Source organism: Scyliorhinus torazame, chromosome 6, assembly GCF_047496885.1.
Source record: "Scyliorhinus torazame isolate Kashiwa2021f chromosome 6, sScyTor2.1, whole genome shotgun sequence".
Classification (NCBI taxonomy): domain Eukaryota; kingdom Metazoa; phylum Chordata; class Chondrichthyes; order Carcharhiniformes; family Scyliorhinidae; genus Scyliorhinus; species Scyliorhinus torazame.
Window position 1 is genome coordinate 228168511 of NC_092712.1, and position 22279 is coordinate 228190789.

At 45.9% G+C, this 22279-nt stretch overlaps 1 protein-coding gene across 1 annotated transcript in view; it reads right to left on the minus strand.

Annotated features, from left to right (window-relative positions):
- ice1 (KIAA0947-like (H. sapiens)) overlaps nt 1-22279 on the minus strand; it is a 66269-nt gene that overhangs the window by 35702 nt on the left and 8288 nt on the right. Inside the window, exons 6-9 of the mRNA XM_072509491.1 lie at nt 19791-19827; nt 13772-13828; nt 11863-11943; nt 1637-2043 (exon numbers count right to left, since the gene is read on the minus strand). Coding sequence (XP_072365592.1) covers nt 1637-2043; nt 11863-11943; nt 13772-13828; nt 19791-19827 — 582 coding nt within the window. The remainder of the gene's footprint in view (nt 1-1636; nt 2044-11862; nt 11944-13771; nt 13829-19790; nt 19828-22279) is intronic.

Sequence of the window (22279 nt, forward strand, 5' to 3'; positions counted from 1 at the left end):
TAAACAGTCTGTAGGTTTTAGGCTGCAGGTCAACTATAAGTTTTCTTTCTCTTTGGGAGTGGGTGGTAGTCCTTCACCGCACAAGAAACTGGGAAGTTTCAGCAGTACTTTCATCACGGGTGGCACAGTAGCACAGTGGTTAGCACTTGCTTCACAGCGCCTGGGTCCCAGGTTCGATTCCTGGCTTGGGTCACTGTCTGTGCAGAGTCTGCACGTTCTCCCCGTGTCTGCGTGGGTTTCCTCCGGGTGGTCCGGTTTCCACCCACAAATCCCAAAAGACGTGCTGTTAGGTGAATTGGACATTCTGAATTCTCCCTCAGAGTACCCGAACAGGCGCCGGAATGTGGTGACTAGGGGATTTTCACAGTAACTTCATTGCAGTGTTAATGTAAGCCTACTTGTGACAATAATAAAGATTATTATTATATATCAGTGGCTTTTTAACCTAGCCTAATTCGCCAAACAGTATGTGTGAACGGCTGTCATGACAACTCGCATGAGATGATTACATCGGAGTGATTTAAAGGGACACTGTTGAACGGTGGTGCAGGGTGAACAGAGGAATCAACTGGAGTTCCGAAATCCCAAGGTTTTACTTCGCTTCACAGATACCTCCCTAGACCTGATGCTGCTGTCTTTAGTGCCAGCAGTGAGATGCTGTTTGCTGCTGATGGGAGGAATAAGCCTGTCGTGCAGAGCCATGTGGCATGGCTGGACAATGGTGAAGTGAGGAGCAGAAATGCAGTGCTATGCTTCTGGATCCAAAGTCAGAAGCAATTTAGTGATCGAGAGCAGGGCAAGAAGAGAGAGTAGAGTTACACGTTAAATTTAATTCTGTGGAGGGATTGACGCCAATGTCCTCTCCCTTGCTCACTCAACTTCCCAATCCTTCAACCCCCCTTACTTTCACTGGTAAGTTCCAAGAAGGCCAGGAAACCAATGTACCCACAGTTAAGTTAAAAACCACAGTTTAAAAAGCTCTCATTGCCAATTTATGTATTTAATCGGCAACTGCTTTTACTGAGGGGGGTTTCCTGATACATTGCAGTTAACACTGAAATCGGCATGTTGGAGCTGACTTCACAGAGCTGTCAATTTCAGTGTCTATAAACCACCTACCTGCTCCCAAACTAACTTCATTTTTTTTTAAGTTGAAACCCCCAGCTTTCTCTCAAACAATGCATTTACTTCATTACTTCAAAAGTTGTACCGAGCTGTCCAGAAACACATGTTTCTTGCAATACGAACTATTCCTTGTACACTTTTATAACACAAACACCTAATCCATATTTTTTATTACATGGTTTGACCTTTCAAGTTCCACTGTTTAAAGATTAGAAACTACTGAAACCACAGTGCTTTTTTAATCTTGCGTAATATCATTCCCCTACATACTCTCATTGTAATTGTGTTGTGGAGACGTCAACTTCTTTTCATGAACAGCCTGAAGCAGGAAAAGAATCAACATTGTACATATTTGGAGTTTGGGGTCACAACAAAATATTTAATGTTGCACTTTAATGTTCTGAAATAAGGTCACCCCAGGACCCAAAAAAGCATAACTAATAGAGCATTTGATAAAATCTATAAAATTAAATTCTTCTGTAACAACTACCAACTTTTTGTTTAGACCTGCCTTTTTATTTGAAGGGGAACATGGCAGTGGCGACAGCTGTGGAGGAAGAGGTTCAGTCCAGTCAAGTATCTCTTGCAGTTGTCGGCTTAAATCATCTTGTTCATCATCGTCGTCGTCAACATTATCAGTATCAGTACTCGATGCCGTTGGACTGGCAGCGAGATCTTTCTGTCCAGTCAGTTCTATAGTTTTGTCTTCATAGAAGGCACTGTCACCATTGTTTTTCAATCCTTCATCAATTAAACTCTCATCCATCTTTGAAAGTCTGTTTTCCTCTTGGTCACACTCCAGCTGATGTGGGGGTGAAGGTGTTGGCAGCTCTGATGTTTCCAGCGGACTGCTGTGACTTGGGTTACTTAAACTGCTTCTAACCGTCTTACATTTCTTCTGTGAAGGCCCCTGTTTTCCTACAAGTTTAGGATGAAAATAGTCAACAATAATTTTAAACATATTCAAACATTTGTACTTTTTGAAAACAGGTTTCCCAGACCCTAAACATCAACAATGTAAGTACAAAGTGCGATCACCATATAAGCTTTTTGATTAAGAACCAAGAGCTAGAGGCGTGATTAGATAACTGGGTGAATTCTATAGGCCACCAAACCAGTACAAAAGATTTTAGAGGAACAAATTTGCAAGAAAATTACAGAGAGGTGCAAGAACCATAGTGTTGTGATAATGGACAACTTTAATTGTACTAACATGGACTGGGAAAACAACAGTACAGGGCAGAGAGGGAGATGAATTTCTGGAATGTGCTCAAGACGCATTTCTCGATAGCATGTTTCTGAGCCAACAAGGAAGGAGACAATACTGGATTTGATCCTGTGGAACGAGATGGGTCAAGTGAATCAAATGTCAGTAAAAGAGCATTTAAGGAACAGTGATCATAAGCTTAGATTAGCTATGAAAGTGGAATGAGGTTGGTCAAATGGATCAAATGTCAGTGGAGGAATGTTTATGGAAGAGTGAGCATAAGCTTAGATTAGGTATAGAAAAAGACTTGGGGAGCTATTCACCGGAAACATTTCTAAGCGCGGTAGCGAGCGGGATTTGCCGCGAGTTTCCCGCCGCTCCGCCAAGCGAGTCCGGCAACACAATTCAACGTTAATTGGTTCACATATCGAGGCCTCACGGGTTTCTCGCCACAAAAGAAGGCTTGGCAGCTGTTTCGCCGGCACCGTGCTCGCCAGCCCCCCGCTAACAGGGTCGAGCAGCATTTAAGCTGCACTTGCTCAGCCAACACTAGCCAGCTTGCAACAATGGTGCTGAGGAGTCCAGCCCCAAGATTCAGGGACGCTGTGGAGGCCAGGAGGGATGTCCTGTTCCCCCTGGGTTCCCGGAAGGTGAGCCACAAGGCAGCCAGTGCTGCCTGGGATGAGGTGGCGGCAGCTATCAGCACGGGGAGTGTGACGAGGAGAACTGGCCTCCTGTGCCAGAATAAAATTAAACGACCTACACCTGGCAGCTAGAGTGAGAAGACACCAACCCCCCCCCCGGCCAGGGAGCATCCACCCCTGCCCCCCAACCCTCCCTCCACCCCCTCCCCCCCCTTCCTCCACCCCCCAGCCCAACCCTCCCTTCACCCGCCCCTCCCCCAATCGCTGTGAGCCACAAGTGTGGCTAACGATGCCCTCTCTGTGTCTGTGCAGGAAAAACTCTCCCACAATTGGCAGGAGATGGCCCAGAGTGGCGGTGAGGTGCCAGGCATAAGAATCCTCACCTCCTTCGAGGAGCGTGCCCTGGAAGTGACCGGGGTGGCCGAGGACAGATCGATCTCCCACGCAGAGGCTAGTGGGCGCCGCAGAGGTGAGGAACCACCAGGCTCCACCCCTAGGACCTATCAAACAGGAGTAGTTATTGCCTTACTGACTGACCCATCCCTCCCACTGACCACATGTCCAACCTCCAGCAGGTCCTCCAGCAGACGGCGTTGACCCATCCCGGGCGGCATCCTTTCCTGATTTTGAGAACACACAAGAGGAGAACTCCGAGGATGCAACCGTGGTCGCAGCACAGCTGTCATCCCCACCCCCTACCAGCGCAGATACACGCACCTCAGTGAGAAATGTTAATGGGCAGGCTTCTGGGGCACAATCTGGTGAGCACGACACTGCTGATGTACATCTGGTGGAGGCAGGAACCTCCAGGCGAGGCAGCGGACAGAGGGCTGCTGGATCCCAGGACCCAGCTGGGTCCCAGCCTGATGCTGAGCTTGTGGAAGTGGGTTACCCGGAGCTGATGGGGAGCGGCCGGGACATTCAGAGGGAGATGTCAGCGTCGCTCCAGCAGATCCATAGCCACTTGGAGGAGTCCCAGAGGCTACGGGCGCAGGAGATGGCGCCGGCAATGCGTGGCACCGAGGCCAAAACTGCTAGGGTGGCGACCACAGTGGGGAGAGCCTTGTGCACGATGTCGGCACTATTAGTGAACTCAGGTCTTCTTGAGATTGAGGCGGAGACCAATTCTTCGGTATGCTTCTGCGAAGTTGTCAAGCATCGTTTGGAGATTCTCTTCTGAGCGAGTGGAGATGGCGATATCATCTGCATACTGAAGTTCCACGAGCGACGTCAGTGTCATTTTCTTCTTTGGTTTCAATCGGTTGAGGTTGAAGAGTTTTCCGCCATCCTGTAAACAATGTCCACTTCACTGGGAAGCTTGTTCTTGACACGATGATGGATGGTAGCGATAAAGATGCAGAAAAGGGTGGGGGCAATAACACATCCCTGCTTGACATCAGTCTCCCCTCAAAGGTTTGTGTCTTCATTCCGATGGTGAGCACTGTCACTGACACCTCATTGTGGCGGAGTTGGAGGATGTTGATGAATTTCTCTGGACAGCCGGCCTTTGACAGGGTCTTCCTTGCACTGCCCGATTGATTGAGTCAAAAGCCTTGGCCAGATGGATGAAGGCCAAGTAAAGTGGTTGACATTGCTCCTGACATTTCTCCCGGGGTTGCCGAGCAGTGAAAATCACGTCCGCTGTTCCACAGCTTGGTTGGACGCCACTCTGGCTTTCCGGAAGGATTTCTCCAGAGACTGGACAAGACGTCTAGCAAGGATTCAGGCGATGATCGTCACAGCGAAGATGAGTAGGGACACTTCTCAGTAGTTGCCACAGTCCGCTTTGTCTCCTTTCTTGAAGATGGTGGCAATGACAGCATCCTGGAAGTCGGCAGGAATTTCTTCTCTGTCCCAGATGTTCAGCAACACCTGATGGAGATGACTGGTGACCTCTTCTCCTCCAAGTTTGAAAATCTCTGCTGGGATCCTATCCACGCCTCTGTTTTTTTCAGCCTTCATGTGCTTAATGACAGCTTCTACTTCGTCCACGCTTGGTGGGGGTCCAAGATCATCTTTGATGGGAAGTTGGGGATTTCCTATGGTTGTATCGTGATTTGGGGGTTCTTTGAAGTGTTCTCTCCATCGAAGGCCAACGCTTTATCTGTCTCTCAAGAGGATTCTGTCCTTGCTTCGCACTGGTTTGAGGTCTAAGATATTGGGTCCATATGTTGCCTTGGTGGCACTGAAGAAGCCCCAGGTGTCCTGCTGGTCAGTGAGGAGTTGCAGGTCCTTAGCTTTCTCAGTCCACCACTGGTTCTTGATTTCCTTCGTTCTTCTTTGTACCTCCCCCTAGGCTAATTGATGAGCACTCCTCTGTGCCTTGCTGGTTATGTCATTTTGCCTGATGTGGAGAGCTTTCCTCTTCTTGTCAATGAGGTCTTGAATGGTGTGGTCATTCGCTTGAACCAGTCTTGGTGTTTCCTGGTCTTGTAGCTGATGGTTTCTTCACAGCTTGAGATGGTGGTTGTGTTCAGCTCTTTCCAGTTTTCCTTCACTCCATTAGAAGTCTCTTTGGGGATTCTGGAGAAGACCAGGTTGGAAGTTAGCGAGCATGCTTGGCTCTTGAAGCCGCTAAACGTTGATTTTCTTTTGAGCTGTTTCTTCATCTTCCCTTGCTTCTTGTGGAGATTGATGGAAATAGAGAAGTGGATAAGCCAGTGGTCTGTCAAGCTGTATTCTGCATTATTCATCACATTGGTAATGAGAGCATCCTTTTGGTCTCGGGATCAGACAATGACGAAGTCAATCATATGCCAGTACTTTGATCGTGGATGTCTCCAGGAAGGTTTGAACTTGTATTCTTGGCAGAACAGCATGTTAGTGATGACAAGCTGGTGTTCTGTGTATTTGGCAAGCAGGACAACCCTGCTGGAGTTGCAATTTCCAACTCCTTCCTTTCCAGATTTGGGAGTCCTTTCCAACCCTGGTGTTGAAGTCCCCAACGGTGATCTTATCTTCCTTAGGAATATTGGAGAGTATGGTGCAAAGGCTGGAGTAGAAGCCTTCTTTGAACTCACCACTGGCATCAAGTGTTGGTGCATAGGACCTCAGGTCAGTTTCATACTGGTTCTTGGTAAGTTGTAGACAGAGGGTCATGAGGCGCTCATTGATGCAGACAGGGAGCTGAGAGTCGGTTGCCGAGTTTGCGATTGATGGCAAAACCAATTCCACGTGTCCTGGGCTGATCTCCAGGTTTTCCTCTCCAGGTGTATCCATCTCCACCTTCTCTAAGCTGCCTCTCGCCTGCTCTTGATGCAGGGCAGCGAGGTCAATGTTGAAGTGCCTAAGTTCAGAGCAATAGACAGTTCTCCGTTCCGGTCGACTGTTTTGCTCATTATCCATGTGGGTTTGTACATTCCAGGTTCTGAAATTCAATTTACTTTTGCAGAAGCGCTCTCCTGTTCCTATTCTAAGAGCGGGACAACTGAATTAAACTCCACCATTCAAGCTTGTGATTTGCAGATTTCATGGTCCTGTCCCCCATCACCTCTCGCCGAATGGCTTTGTCTGTGTATGTGTGTGTGTGTGTGTGTGTGTGGGGGGGGTTGCTGGTTTCTTCTAAGTAGGTGCTTGGTGCAGGACATCTTTTAACGTGGATATGCCGTTGCACATAAGCAGATGTACGGTCCTTGACAGAGGGTAGGTCGAGTTCCAGTGGCAAGGGAACCTCGACGACTGGGATCTATCTACTGCTACAGCCTTTATCTCCCGTTGCAGCCGATGATACCATACGAGTATCTTCCGCCCTATCCGCCATTGAGGACTTGCTTTGGTTGCTCTTCGCCTAGTTCCTCCCGTCCAACCTTACCGTCATTGATGACCCCTCCAGGAACCTAAGACCCCCCACGGCACTGCTCTCTGGATCAACGGAACACTCAAGCCTTTCCACCGTGGCAATGCAAGGAAAGGAGTTGTCTTTAAAGATAACATGCACATTTCTATTTAAATACAAACAGAATGTGTTTCCAATTGCCATAGGGAAGAGGATGGAGATGACATTTTGAGATCAGGAGACGGGCTTCTCTTGAAAACCCAGGCATATCCCAGATAAGAGAAGTTTGCAGTTTTATCTCATGTGGTGGTCAGCCAACTAACAGGTACAGAGCAGGAAGATAGAATTATCCAGTCCTGCACATTTGAGCAGAGAAAATGCTGACTCTACCATTCACCATGCAGAATACAGGTGGTAGCATATGCTCAGTTTGAAGTCTGATTTCATTAGGAGCTAAAAGAGGCTGGATGATTTGCCTAGCTGGGAGCTAGAGGAATAAATCTACATTGCAAGCCTTACAGAGAGACAGTTCCGGGATTAAAGGTTACTCAGCTGGGAAGCAGAAATGAAGAAATCTACTGGCGACTGGGACAACTGTGAACTGTTATGAGACATGCAATTCGGGGGAGAATGATTAGGAACAAGAAACTGTTTATTTCTATAGTTTAAAGTATAAGTTGCCTCACAAGAAAATGCTGCTTTTTTAGTGATATGATAACAGTAAATTAATTTTAAAAAGTGAAATCTTGACATGAAATCATTGTAGCTCATAACTGGAAGTTTGAATTTCTCCTTAAAACAGGCTTCTACGGGGACCATAACACTGGAAAAATTTCAAACAAGGGTGTAAGGCTAAACCTAGCAATCAAAGGCCTGTCTGTTGACCTAGGTGGGAAAAGCTTTTCAAAATGATAATCCAGGACAAAATTAGGAGTCATTTGGGCAAGGATGGATGAATTAATTAAAGCCAGCACAGATTTGTTAACGGTAAATAACTGAAGTTTTTGAAGATGAAGTAATAGAATCACAGAATTGTTACAGTGCAGAAGGACGTCATTCAGCCAGTTATATCTGCACCGACTCTCTGAATTAGCATTACAGCTTAATGCCATTCTGCCTTTTCCCTGTAACCTAACACATTCCTTCTTGAATGCCTCAATTGAACCTGCCTCCATAACACTTCCAGTGCACTCCAGACCCGAACTACTCGGTGTGTGAAAGTTTTTTTTCGGACAGTTTATAATGTTTCCAAGTTTTGGATTCTCTGCAAACTTTGAAATTGTCCCTGCACACCAAGATCTAGGTTATTAAAATACATCAGGAAAAGCAGGGGTTCCAATATTGATCCCTGGGGAACTCCACTACAAACCTTCCTCCAGCCTGAAAAATATCCATTTACCATCACTCACTGTTTCCAATTAATCAGACAATTGTGTATCCATTTTGCTACTGTCCCTTTTGTTTCATGAGCTATAACATTTCTCACAAGTCTATTGTGCAGCACTGTTTTGAATGCCTTTTAGATGAATACATCACCAGCATTGCCCTCATCGACCCTCTCCGTTACCCCTTCAAAAAACTCCAACAAATTAGTTATCAGAACTTTCCCTTAAGAAATCCATGCTGGCTCTTCCTAATCAACCCACATTTTCCCAATTGACTAATAATTCTATCCTGAATATTTTCCACCAAAGATGAGCAGACTGGTCTATAATTGCTGGCCTTATCCTTACAACCTTTTTCTGAACAAGGGTGTAATGTTTGAAATTCTCGAGATCTCTAGCACCTCCTCTGAGTCTAGGGAAGACTGAAAGATTATGGCCAGTGCCCCTGAGATTTCCTCTCCCACTTCCTTTAATATCCTTGGATGCATTTCTTTTGGTCCCAGTGTCTTGTCAACTTTAATTACTGACAGTTCATCTAAAGGCATAAAAACAACAGGATTGTTGTGGTGGGTGATTTTAACTTCCCCTGTATTGACTGGGACTCACTTAGTGCGAGGGGCTTGGATGGGGCAGAGTTTGTAAGGAGCATCCAGGAGGGCACCTTGAAGCAATATGTAGATAGTCCAATAGGGACTAGATCTGGCATTGGGGAATGAACCTGGCCAGGTGATTGAAGTTGCAGTAGGGGAGCATTTCGGGAACAGTGACCACAATTCAGTAAGCTTTAAGGTCTTGTTGGATAAAGAGAAGAGCAATCCTCGGGTAAAGGTGCTAAATTGGGGGAAGGCTAATTATAACAATATTCGGCAGGAACTGAAGAATCTAGATTGGGGACGGAGTTTTGAGGGTAAATCAACATCTGGCACGTGGGAGGCTTTCAAATGTCAGTTGATAGGAATTCAGGACCAGCAAGTTCCTGTGAGGAAGAAGAATAAGTTTCGGGAACCTTGGATAACGAGGGATATTGTGAGCCTAGTCCAAAAGAAAAAGGAAGCATTTGTAAGGGCTAGAAGGCTGGGAACAGACAAGGCCTGTGAGGAATGTAAGGAAAGTAGGAAGGAACTTAAGCAATGAGTCAGGAGGGTTAAAAGGGGTCACAAAATGTCATTGGCAAACAGGATTAAGGAAAATCCTAAGGCTTTTTACACGTATATAAAGAGCAAGAATCCAGAGATAGGGCTTTCAAGGGGACGGCGGAGGATACAGGCTACAGAGTTAGGCTTGTTAACCACAGGGAGGGCAGTGGAACAGCTCACAGAGGCAAGGGGGGCGATATACGAGCATGGTGAGAAGGCCAGCAGGATGCTTGCTCAGAAAGAGGGAGGCAGCTAGAGAAATAGGGAAAGTTACCGATGGGGATGGGAACTTAGTTGGGGACTCCGCAGGGGTGAGTAAGGCATTTCGGGATTTTTACAGCAGGTTGTACAGGTCGGAATCCCCTGTGGGGCCGGAGGCTTTAGGCACTTCCTGGAGGGGCTGACATTCCCGAAGGTGGACGGGGAGCTAGTAGGAGGGCTGGGGGCCCCGATCGGGTTGGAAGGGATAGTGGAGAGCTTGAAGGCCATGCAGTCGGGTAAGGCCCCGGGACCAGACGGGTACCCAGCAGAGTTCTATAAAAAGTTCTCCGGAATATTGGGACCGGTGCTGATGAAGGTGTTTAACAAGGCAAGGGAAAGGGGGGTTCTGCCCCAGACGATGTCACAGGCCACAATTTCGCTTATCCTGAAGCGGGACAAGAAACCGGAGCTATGTGGGTCTTACAGGCCGATTTCCCTGTTGAAAGTAGATGCCAAACTGCTGGCCAAAATTTTGTCCTCTAGGATTGAGGATTGTGCGCCGAACGTCATTGTGGAGGATCAGACGGGGTTCGTTAACGGCAGGCAGCTGGTGGCCAATGTAAGAAGGCTGTTAAACATGATCATGATGCCCCCAGAGAGTAGGGAGGTGGAGGTAGTGGGGAGGGGGGGGGGGGGGGGGTAGAGCACAGAGTCTCGCTGTATGCGGATGACCTGCTTTTGTTTGTTTCGGATCCAATTGATGGGATGGAAGAAATTATGGGAATTTTAGGGGAATTCGGCCGGTTTTCGGGGTATAAGCTTAATATAAGCGAGATGTTTGTGGTCCAGGCGAGGGGTCAGGAGGCGACTGGGGGAACTGCCGTTTAGTGGCAGGGGACAGTTTCAGGTACCTAGGTATCCAAGTGGCGAGGGATTGGGACCGGCTAAATAAAATAAACTTGGCCCGGTTGGTGGATCAGATGAAGGATTTCCGGAGATGGGATGCGCTCCCGTTGTCTCTGGCGGGCAGAGTTCAAACGGTGAAAATGACGGTCCTCCTGAGGTTCCTGTTTTTTTTCCTCAATGTCTCCCCATCTTCATCCCGCGGTCCTTTTTTAAGTGGGTCAATAAAGTTATAGCGGGCTTTGTATGGGGGGCAAGTCCCCGCGAGTGAGGAGGGTAATGCTTAAGCGGAGTCGGAGGGAGGGCGGGCCGGCGCTGCCGAACTTTATCAATTATTATTGAGCGGCTAATATAGCCATGATTAGGAAGTGGCTGGGGTGGGGGCCGGGGGGGGGGGGGGGGGGGGGTGTCGTCGGCATGGGTGCGTATGGAGGCGGCTTCATGCAGGGGCACAAGTTTGGGGGCGCTGGTAACTGCGCCTCTGCCATTCCCGCCGGTGCGGTACTCCACCAGCCCCGTGGTGGTGGCGGCCTTGAGAGTCTGGGGGCAGTGGAGGAGACATGTGGGAGCAGTGGGAGCATCGGTCTGGTCCCCAATCTGCGATAATCACCGGTTTGCCCCGGCAAGGATGGACGGGGGGGTTCCGAATTTGGCGGAGAGCGGGAATTGAGAGGATGGGGGGACATGTTTATAGAGGGGAGCTTTCAGAGCATGAGGGCTCTGGAGGAGAAGTTTGCATTGGCGGCGGGAAATGAATTTCGATATCTGCAGGTGCGGGACTTTCTGCGTAGACAGGTACCAACCTTCCCACTCCTGCCACTAAGGGGGATTCAGGATAGGGTGGTTTCTAGAGGATGGATCGGAGAGGGGAGCGTTTCTGACATTTATAAGGATCTTATGGGATCAGAGGAGACGTAGACCGAGGAGCTGAAGTGAAAGTGGAAGGAGGAGCTGCGGGGAGAGATAGAGGAGGGCCTTTGGGCGGACGCGTTGAGTAGAATCAACGCGACCGCGACGTGTGCCAGGCTCAGCCTGATACAATTTAAGGTTGTTCACCGGGCTCACATGACATTATAACCTACTTAGGTTTGCACTCAGTGCGTATATTTCAAAAGTCGAGGGATTCGGTTTGCCTTTTTTCACCACTTTTCAACCTGCACTGCCACCTTCAATGATTTGCACACAAGACTTTCTGTTCGAGCAGCCCTTTAGAATTGTGGCCTTTATTTTATATTGTCACCTCTCATTTTTCCTGCCAAAATTGACACTTCCCATTTCTCTGTATTAGGTTTCATCTCTCACGTCCATCCCATTCCACAGTCTGTATTTGACTTGACACCTATTGCTCTCCTCGTCCCAGTTCACAATATTTGAGAATTTTGAAATTGTGCTATGTGCACCCAAGTCCAGGTCATTAATATATCAAGAAAAGCAGTGTTCTTGGTACTGCTCCCTGTGGAACACTGCTCCACATGACTCCGCATACCTGTATTCTTGTTTGGATTCTCTTGTGCATTCGGCTTTTCAATACACATCCATATTTCTTCCAGCAACACTTTTACCTTATCTGTGGGTACAATCAACAGTAAATACATCTTCACCAATTATGATTTACAAAATGACAATGAAGAAAGGGACCCTTGCGTACCAGAGAATGTATTGCAAATTCAGGCGTGCAGATTCGCCATGGAAAATGGTCAGAAAATTATGGCAGTAAATGCATGAGTGTCTAATATATTTTCAAAGTACTTTCATGAGAAGTGACCGTCACTGGCCAGAAGATGGTGGTGAGTAACCTTCTTGGTACTGCGGCAGTCAATCTGCTATGACATTTCTGTAACGGTTTGGTGCAACTCAGTGGTTGTTGGGCTATTTCCTGGAGCAATTAAAAGTTAACCATGGGGGTCTGGATTCACATGTAGGTCAAACAGGGCAAAGTTGCCAAATTTCCTTCCTTAAAGGGCTTTCATGAACAAAATGGGTTTTTATGACAATCGATGATAGTTGATCATTATGGAGATAAACTTTCAGTTTTAGATTGATTTTTTTTAAACTTACTAATTGAATTTAAATTCCACTAGGTGCAATGGGATTTGAACCAATTCCCTAGAGAATTATTCAGGGTCTCTGGACTACAAACCCAATGACATTACCACTACACCACTGTCTCCCGCAGTAAGTGTTCTTTGTGGGCTAGGCTCTTGGCAGGATCACATAAACAGGAAATTAACCACAATCTTTTATTTCTAATGCAGAACTTTTGAAATTCTATAAAAGTCAATATTTCTAAAACAAAACATTGTTATTTTAGTGCAGGTCTCAGGAAATGTAAAACCTGAAGTGTTTTGCTTTCAAATCACACCGACATTATACAAAGGTAGCTTCTTGAGCATTATGAGTTGATACCGTCATTTAAAAAAAAAATTCATTAAGGGTATTTAGGGTGGTGCAGTGGTTAGTACTGCTGTCTTATGGCGCCAGGGGCCCGGGTTTGATCCCGGCCGCGGGTCACTGTCCATGTGGAGTTTGCACATTCTCCCTGTATCTGCGTGGGTCTCTCTCCCACAATTGGAAAAATAATTGTGTACTCTAAATTTAAAAAAAATAACTACAGTGAGTATACTGGTTAAACCAAAAGAGGAAAATAATAAACAAGTGAATAAAGCATCAGTACTGAGGGGCAGGTTGAGGGTATAGCCGAAGTAAGAGTTCTACAAACTAATGCACAGAGTGTAAGGAATAAACTAGATGAGTCCAAAGATATTCAGGTTAGGTGAATTGGCCATGCTAAACTGCCCTTAGTGTTGGGTGGGGTTATTGGGTTATGGGGATAGGGTGGAGGTGTGGTCTTGGGTAGGGTGCACTTTCAAAGAGCCGGTGCAGACTCGATGGGCCGACTGGCCTCCTTCTGCACTGTAAATTCTATGATAATGTATTTTGAAAAACAATGGTTTAGAATTTTTGAAATCTGAACGTGTTTTGAAATTATTTTCTGAAGCATAAAGGAAACAGCTAAAAAAACCCATTTCAGGATTTTCTATGACTATCTTCAAGTTACAAATTAAAATCAGCAGGTGCAAGTTATACACGCTGTAGCACATTATTGATCAATCTCAAAATGTTATAATTTTTTTTTAAAAATCAGCATTTACAATGGGCATGAGAGGCACGTGATCAGGTCAAAATACGAGAAGGGTCAATTTACTTTTGGCCATTAGTAGCAATATGATTGGCACATGATTAGTCAACACTTTTGTCTCAAAGACTCAAACTCTTCCCTAATGACCGTGCTTATTCAACCCTGAAGAATGATTAATAAATCGATGAAAATCAAAATTGAAACACATTATGCATGCACAAAATGTATAGAGTTGTTCGGATGCCGAATTACTTACTTGTGTCAATTTTTGTTGGTACTTCCTGCTCATTCTGTGTTTGTGCATCTTTCAAAACTGTAAGACATCATATTGCACATGCTTTAACATGATACACAATTAGTGAAAAAGTTGTCAGAATTAAGGTTGTGGACTTTACTATTTTTAATTGAATTACTATTCTTTAATCTCACTTAAATCACTATTTTGGGTTGATTTAAATTACTATTTTTAAGTTGAAATAAATAACTTTAATTTCAATTAAATAATTATTTAATTTGTTGTCAGATCAAGCAAGATAAATACTCAGGGATAAAGCTAATTAAATAGTATACAGGAGATTGGATATAATCCGACACAAAAACATAATTCCAAAGTTTAATTTCAAAAGTTTAATTTAAAGAAATAAATCATGGCAGGACAGCTCCAAGGCCTGGTCTGCTCCTCTTGCTCCATGTGGCAGGCTGGGGACAGTTCCAGTCCCCAGGGTCAGCATGTGTGCAGGAAGTATCTCCGGTTACAGCTCCTGGAAGCTCGAGTTTCAGAGCTGGAGCGGCGGCTGGAGACACTGTGGCGCATCCGCGAGTCGGAGAGCATCGTGGATAGCACGCATAGAGAGGTGGTCACACCGCAGGCTCAGACTCCGCAGGCAGGAAGGGAATGGGTGACTACCAGACAGAGCAAGAGAGCGAGGCAGGTAGTGCAGGGGTCTCCTGTGGCCCTGCAGAACAGATATGCCGCTTTGGATACTGTTGAGGGGAATGGCCTCTCAGTTGAAAACAGCCAAACGTGTGGCACCATGGTTGGTTCTGCTGCAGAGGGGAGGGGTGATAAGTGTGACAGTGCAATAGTTATGGGGATTCAATTGTAAGGGGAATAGACAGGCGTTTCTGTGGCCGCAAACGAGACTCCAGGATGGTATGTTGCCTCCCTGGTGCTAGGGTCAAGTATGTCTCGGAGCGGGTACAGGACATTCTGGAGGGGGAGGGTGAACAGGCAGTGGTCGTGGTATACATTGGTACAATCGACATAGGTAAAAAAAGGGATGAGGCCCTAAAAGCAGAATTCAGGGAGCTAGGACGGAAGTTAAGAAATCGGACCTCGAAGGTAGTGATCTCAGGATTACTACCGGTGCCACGTGCTAGTCAGAGTAGAAATGACAGGATGTATAGGATGAATACGTGGCTAAAGGGATGGTGTCAGGGGGAATGTTTCAGATTCCTGGGGCATTGGGACCGGTTCTGGGGGAGGTGGGACCTGTACAAACTGGATGGGTTACACCTGGGCAGGACTGGAACTGATGCCCTTGGGGGGCTATTTGCTAGAGCGGTTGGGGAGTGTTTAAACTAATGTGGCAGGGTGATGGGAACTGATGCAGGAAGTCGGAAGGTAGTAAAACAGGGACAGAAACAAAAGGCAGTAAGTGGAAAAGTATAAGGCAGAGAAACCATAGTCAAAAATCAAAAAGGGCGACAGTACAAGGTACAGTGACTGAGGGGAGCTCAGTGAATAGGCCCAGTAATACTAAAAGGAATAAAACGGGAAGTAAAAACATCAATGAAAAGCGATGCGGCAGGTTGTTACATGAAGATATGGGAACGGCAAGGAAAATTAGGAGAAAAGTTAAGAGGAAAAATAACTTAGGAGAGGTTATGGTCAAGGTGTTAAGATTCAAAACAGAGGTATAAAAGCCAACATAAGTGTACTTTACCTGAATGCTCGTCGTATTCGGAATAAGGTAAATGAGTTGATGGCGCAAATCATCGTGAATGACTATGATTTAGTGGCCATTTGGTGAAACATGGTTAAAGGATGGTCACGACTGGGAGTTAAATATCCAAAGGTATCAAACTCTACGGAAGGACAGAGTGGATGGTAAGAGAGGTGGTGTAGCTCTGTTATTTAAGGATGACATCCGGGCAATAGTATGGGATGACATCAGTGCTACGGAGGATAAGGTTGAATCCATTTGGGTGGAAATCAGGAATAGTAAGGCGAAAAAGTCACTGATAGGAGTAGCCTATAGGCCACCAAATAGTAACATTATGGTGGGGCAGGCAATGAACAAAGAAATAATGGATGCATGTAGAAATGGTACAGCAGTTATCATGGGGGATTTTAATCTACATGTCGATTGGTTTAACCAGGTCGGTCAAGGCAGCCTTGAGGAGGAGTTTATAGAATGTATCCGCGATAGTTTCCTTGAACAGTATGTAATGGAACCTACGAGTGAACAAGCGGTCCTAAATATGGTCCTTTGTAATAAGACAGGAATGATTCAGGATCTCATAGTTAGGGATCCTCTCGGAAGGAGCGATCGCAATATGGTGGAATTTAAAATACAGATGGAGGGTGAGAAGGTAAAATCAAGCACTAGCGTTTTGTGCTTAAACAAAGGAGATTACAATGGGATGAGAGAAGAGCTAGCTAAGGTAGACTGGGAGCAAAGACTTTATGGTGAAACAGTTGAGGAACACTGGAGAACCCTCCAAGCGATTTTTCAGTGCTCAGCAAAGGTTTATACCAACAAAAAGGAAGGACGGTACATAGAACAGTACAGCACAGAACAGGCCCTTCAGCCCTCGATGTTGTGCTGAGCATTGTCCGAAACCAAGATCAAGCTATCCCACCCCCTGTCATTCTGGTGTGCTCCATGTGCCTATCCAATAACCGCTTGAAAGTTCCAAAAGTGTCCGACTCCACTATCACAGCAGGCAGTCCATTCCACACCCTAACCACTCTCTGTGTAAAGAACCTACCTCGGACATCCCACCTATATTTCCCACCCTGAACCTTATAGTTATGCCCCCTTGTAACAGCTACATCCACCCGAGGAAATAGTCTCTGAACATCCACTCTATCTATCCCCCTCATCATCTTATAAACCTCTATTAAGTCGCCTCTCATCCTCCTCCGCTCCAAAGAGAAAAGCCCTAGCTCCCTCAACCTTTCCTCATAAGACCCACCGTGCAAACCAGGCAGCATCCTGGTAAATGTCCTTTGCACCCTTTCTAATGCTTCCACATCCTTCCTATACTGAGGTGACCAGAACTGCACACAGTACTCCAAATGTGGTCTCACCAGGGTCATGTGCAGTTGCAGCATAACCCCACGGCTCTTAAACTCAAGCCCCCTGTTAATAAACGCTAACACACTATAGGCCTTCTTCACGGCTCTATCCACTTGAGTGGCAACCTTCAGAGATCTGTGGACATGAACCCAAGGATCTCTCTGTTCCTCCACATTCCTCAGAACCCTGCCGTTGACCCTGTAATCCGCATTCACATTTTTTTCTACCAAAATGAATCACCTCGTACTTATCAGGGTTAAACGCCATCTGCCATTTTTCGGCCCAGCTCTGCATCCTATCAATGTCTCTTTGCAGCCTACAACAGCCCTCCACCTCATCCACTACTCCACCAATCTTGGTGTCATCAGCAAATTTACTGACCCACCCTTCAGCCCCCTCCTCCAAGTCATTGATACAAATCATAAATAGCAGATGACCCAGCACTGATCCCTGTGGTACATCGCTGGTAACTGGTCTCCAGTCTGAAAATTTTCCATCCACCACCACCCTCTGTCTTCTATGTGATAGCCAGTTACTTATCCAATTGGCCAAATTTCCCTCTATCCCACACCTCCTTACTTTCTGCATAAGCCAACCATGGGGAACATTATCAAACGCCTTACTAAAATCCATGTATACGACATCAACTGCTCTGCCTTCATCTACACACTTAGTTACCTACTCAAAGAATTCAATCAAATTTGTGAGGCAAGGCTTACCCTTCACAAATCAGTGTTGACTATCCCGGATTAAGCTGCACCTTTCCAAATGGTCATAAATCCTATCCTTCAGGACCTTTTCCATTAACTTACCGACCACCAAAGTAAGACTAACTGGCCTATAATTACCAGGGTCATTCCTATTCCCTTTCTTGAACAGAGGAACAACATTCGCCACTCTCCAGTCCTCTGGCACTATCCCCGTGGACAGTGAGGACCCAAATATCAAAGCCAAAGGCTCTGCAATCTCATCCCTTGCCTCCCAAATTGAAGGAAAAAGTATTCAAAGTGGCAAAGATTAGTGGGAGGCTAGAGGACTGGGAAATCTTTAGGGGGCAACAGAAAGCTACTAAAAAAGCTATAAAGAAGAGTAAGATAGATTATGAGAGTAAACTTGCTCAGAATATAAAAAGATAGCAAACGTTTCTACAAATATATAAAACAAAAAAGAGTTGTTTCGGTAAATATTGGTCCTTTAGAGGATGAGAAGGGAGATTTAATAATGGGAGATGAGGAAATGACTGAGGAACTGAACAGGTTTTTTGGGTCGGTCTTCACAGTGGAAGACACAAATAACATGCCAGTGACTGATAGAAATGAGGCTATGACAGGTGAGGACCTCGAGATGATTATTATCACTAAGGAGGTAGTGATGGGCAAGCTAATGGGGCTAAAGGTAGACAAGTCTCCTGACCCTGATGGAATGCATCCCAGAGTGCGAAAAGAGATGGCTAGGAAAATTGCAAATGCACTAGTGATAATTTACCAAAATTCACTAGACTCTGGGGTGGTCCCGGCGGATTGGAAATTAGCAAACGTGACACCACTGTTTAAAAAAGGAGGTAGGCAGAAAGCGGGTAATTATAGGCCAGTTAGCTTAACTTCGGTAGTAGGGAAGATGCTGGAATCTATCATCAAGGAAGAAATAGCGAGGCATCTGGATGGAAATTGTCCCATTGGGTAGACGCAGCATGGGTTCATAAAGGGCAGGTCGTGCCTAACTAATTTAGTGGAATTTTTTGAGGACATTACCAGTGCGGTAGATAACGGGGAGCCAATGGATGTGGTATATCTGGATTTCCAGAAAGCTTTTGTCAAGGTGCCACACAAAAGGTTGCTGCATAAGATAAAGATGCATGGCATTAAGGGGAAAGTAGTAGCATGGATGGAGGATTGGTTAATTAATAGAAAGCAAAGAGTGGGGATTAATGAGTATTTCTCTGGTTGGCAATCAGTAGCTAGTGGTGTCCCTCAGGGATCAGTATTGGGCCCACAATTGTTCACAATTTACACAGATGATTTGGAGTTGGGGGCCAAGAGCAATGTGTCCAAGTTTGCAGATGACACTAAGATGAGTGGTAAAGCAAAAAGTGCAGAGAATACTGGAAGTCTGCAGAGGGATTTGGATAGGTTAAGTGAATGGGCTAGGGTCTGGCAGATGGAATACAATGTTGACAAATGTGAGGTTATCCATTTTGGTAGGAATAACAGCAAAAGGGATTATTTAAATGATAAAATATTAAAACACGTTGCTGTGCAGAGAGACCTGGGTGTGCTAGTGCATGAGTCGCAAAAAGTTGGTTTACAGGTGCAACAGGTGATTAAGGCGGTGAATGAAATTTTGTCCGTCATTGCTCGAGGGATGGAGTTTAAGACTAGGGAGGTTATGCTGCAATTGCATAAGGTGTTAGTGAGGCCACACCTGGAGTATTGTATTCAGTTTTGGTCTCCTTACCTGAGAAAGGACATACTGGCGCTGGAGGGTGCACAGAGGAGATTCATTAGGTTAATCCCAGAGCTGAAGGGGTTGGATTACGAGGAGAGGTTGAGTAGACTGGGACTGTCCTGGTTGGAATTTAGAAGGATGAGGGGGGATCTTATAGAAACATAGAAAATTATGAAGGGAATAGATAGGATAGATGCCGGCAGGTTGTTTCCACTGGCGGGTGAAAGCAGAACTAGGGGGCATAGCCTCAAAATAAGGGGAAATAGATTTAGGAGGAACTTCTTCACCCAAAGGGTTGTGAATCTATGGAATTCCTTGCCCAGTGAAGCAGTAGAGGCTCCTTCATTAAATGTTTTTAAGATAAAGATAAATAGTTTTTGGAAGAATAAAAGGGTTAAGGGTTATGGTGTTCGAGCCAGAAAGTGGAGCTGAGTCCACAAAATATCAGCCATGATCTCATCGAATGGTGGAGCAGGCTCGAGGGGCCAGATGGCCTACTCCTGCTCCTAGTTCTTATGTTCTTACCTTTTATACCGTTCTTCTGCTGTAGCATCAGTTTATCCTGTTGATTTAGAAATAGGTTACCAACCTCAAAACAACAAAGGATACACCCTTTAAGCGCAAAGGAACACCCCTAAGGCAACTTTCAGTTAAAGATGTGACAAGCGTGGCATAATGTTGTTGCATCCAATTATTCCCCATACCCCGTGTATTGTTCCCCAGCACGTATCTTGACAAATTTAATCGTATTGAACTACAGCGCCCATGGAGTGATCCTGTTTTTTTGCTGTTATTTATATTGATAAGAATAATGATAATCTGAAGCTGAAAAACTGTTGACGGGATTCCCCAACCCCCCGCAGCGTGGAAAATCGGCGTGGTCGGCGCGGCGCCGGTAGAGTGGCCCCCTCACTCGATTCTACGGCCTGAATGGGCCGAGCTGCCGTAGCAAAAAACCCAACTCCGCGGCGCCGTTCTAACATGCTCTTAACCGGCGGACCTCGCCGTTGAAGGGTCCGGAGGCGGCCTGAGTAGGGGGGGGTCCGCCCCCGGGGGGCCTCCGTTGTGGCCTGGCCTGCAATCAGGGCCCAGCAATCGGCGGGCTGGCCTCTCAGGCTGGGGACTTCCTATCTTCCGCGCCGGCTCCGGTAGCCCTGCGCCATTTGTCATCAGGGCCGGCGCGGAGAAGAAAGCCACTGCGTATACGCACGGTGGCGCCAGTGCCACTGCACATGCGCGGACCCTGCGGCGCCCAATTGACGCCGGGGTCAGCAGCTGGAGCGGCATGGGCCGCTCGAGTGCCGTGCCGCCCCTGTGGCCCAGAGAATCAGACGCCGGAAGGCCTGTTGACGCCGGAGTAAAACACTCCTGTTTTTATGCCGGCGTCAACACTTAGCTGCCCGATGGGAGAATCCCGCCCACTATATATGGTTTAAGTTTGCTGGTCTCATGTTTGTTTCTCCAATCTCAACCCCCAAATGTTAAGCCCCCAACCCCAAATACAATAAAAGGCTGTTTGATTTGAAGTTTACTTGATACAAATTGAAACTTGTGCTTAAAAAAAGGAAACTGGTAAGAATGTAGGAAAAACAAACACTGCAAGTACAGATGTACTTAAAATAGGTTCAAGTATATTCCCCATTTGGCCAGTACAGCTCACCCCATCACAGACCAACAATGGTGTAATGTGGCAGTGCATTATTCCCTGTTTATTCAGTGGAAGGCAGTGTGCAACGAAGATTGTGACTCAGAAAGAAGCAACTTTCAAAGAAAGAAGCAGGAAAGAAGTAACAGCCTCCCCGAACAGGCGCCGGAATGTGGCGACTAGGGGCTTTTCACAGTAACTTCATTTGAAGCCTACTTGTGACAATAAGCGATTTTCATTTCATTTCATTTTAATTTCATTCAACTTGAAGGCGAGGACAGACTGCGGGAGCTGGTATTCTCTATTTTAAAGAGCAATATCATATAAGATAAAGTATTTACATTTATATCGTGCAGTTCACATTCTCAAGATGTCCCAACCTACTTCATAGTCGATGTGTCCGCTTTGAAATCAGAAGAGTCATATTATGTTATGGCACAGAAAGTGGCTATTCAGCCTGTCGCGTCTCCGTGTATCAATCCAGTCAGTCCCATTCCCCAGCTCTATTCCATAGCCTTGGAAGTTTATTTCCCCCAAATGACCATCCAATTCTCCTTTGAAATCATTGATCGTCTCTTCTTCCATCACCTTCGTGAACAGCAATTTCTAGACCATCACCATCTCCTCCATAAATCAATTCTTCTGTAAATTCACCCTGAATTTCGTGCCCGAAACCTTAAATCTGTGTTATCTGGTGCTCATACTATCAGCTAAAGGCAACGTTTTTTTCTTTGACTACCTTATTCAAACCCTTCATAATCTTACGCATCTCTATCGTATCTCCCCACAATCGCCTTTGCTACAAGGAGAACAACCACGGTTCACCAACCTAACGGCTGAAATCCTTGAAACTTTTGAGTGAATCTCCTCTGCATCCTCTCATATCCTTTCTAATATATGGTGATCAGAACAGGATGCAATATTCTAGTTGTGACCTAACCACAACTTTTTAAAGGCTCAGCACAACTTCACTGCTGCTTTTCTACTCCATGCCTCTATTTGTAAAACCCCCAATCCTTTGCAAATCATTCTCTCAATAGGTCCTGTCACCTTCAAAGATTTATGCATTTGTACACCAGGTCCTGCTGTTCCTACAGACTCTTTAGAACTGTGTGATTGAGTCTATAATGCCTCTCCCTAAGTGTTCTGCTAAAATGTATTATCTCATACTTCTCTGCATTAAATTTCTTCTGCTACTCGTCTGCCTGTTCTGCTAGCCTGTCTTGTATTTTACTGCAGTCGATCAGTACCATCTTCACTGTTTGCCACTCCTCCAAGTTTGGTAGCATCAGCAAAATTTGAAATGAAATTGTACTCCAGTAAATAAATAGGTAACAGGAGAACTTCTTTCCCATGCTGTTCTTCAGAT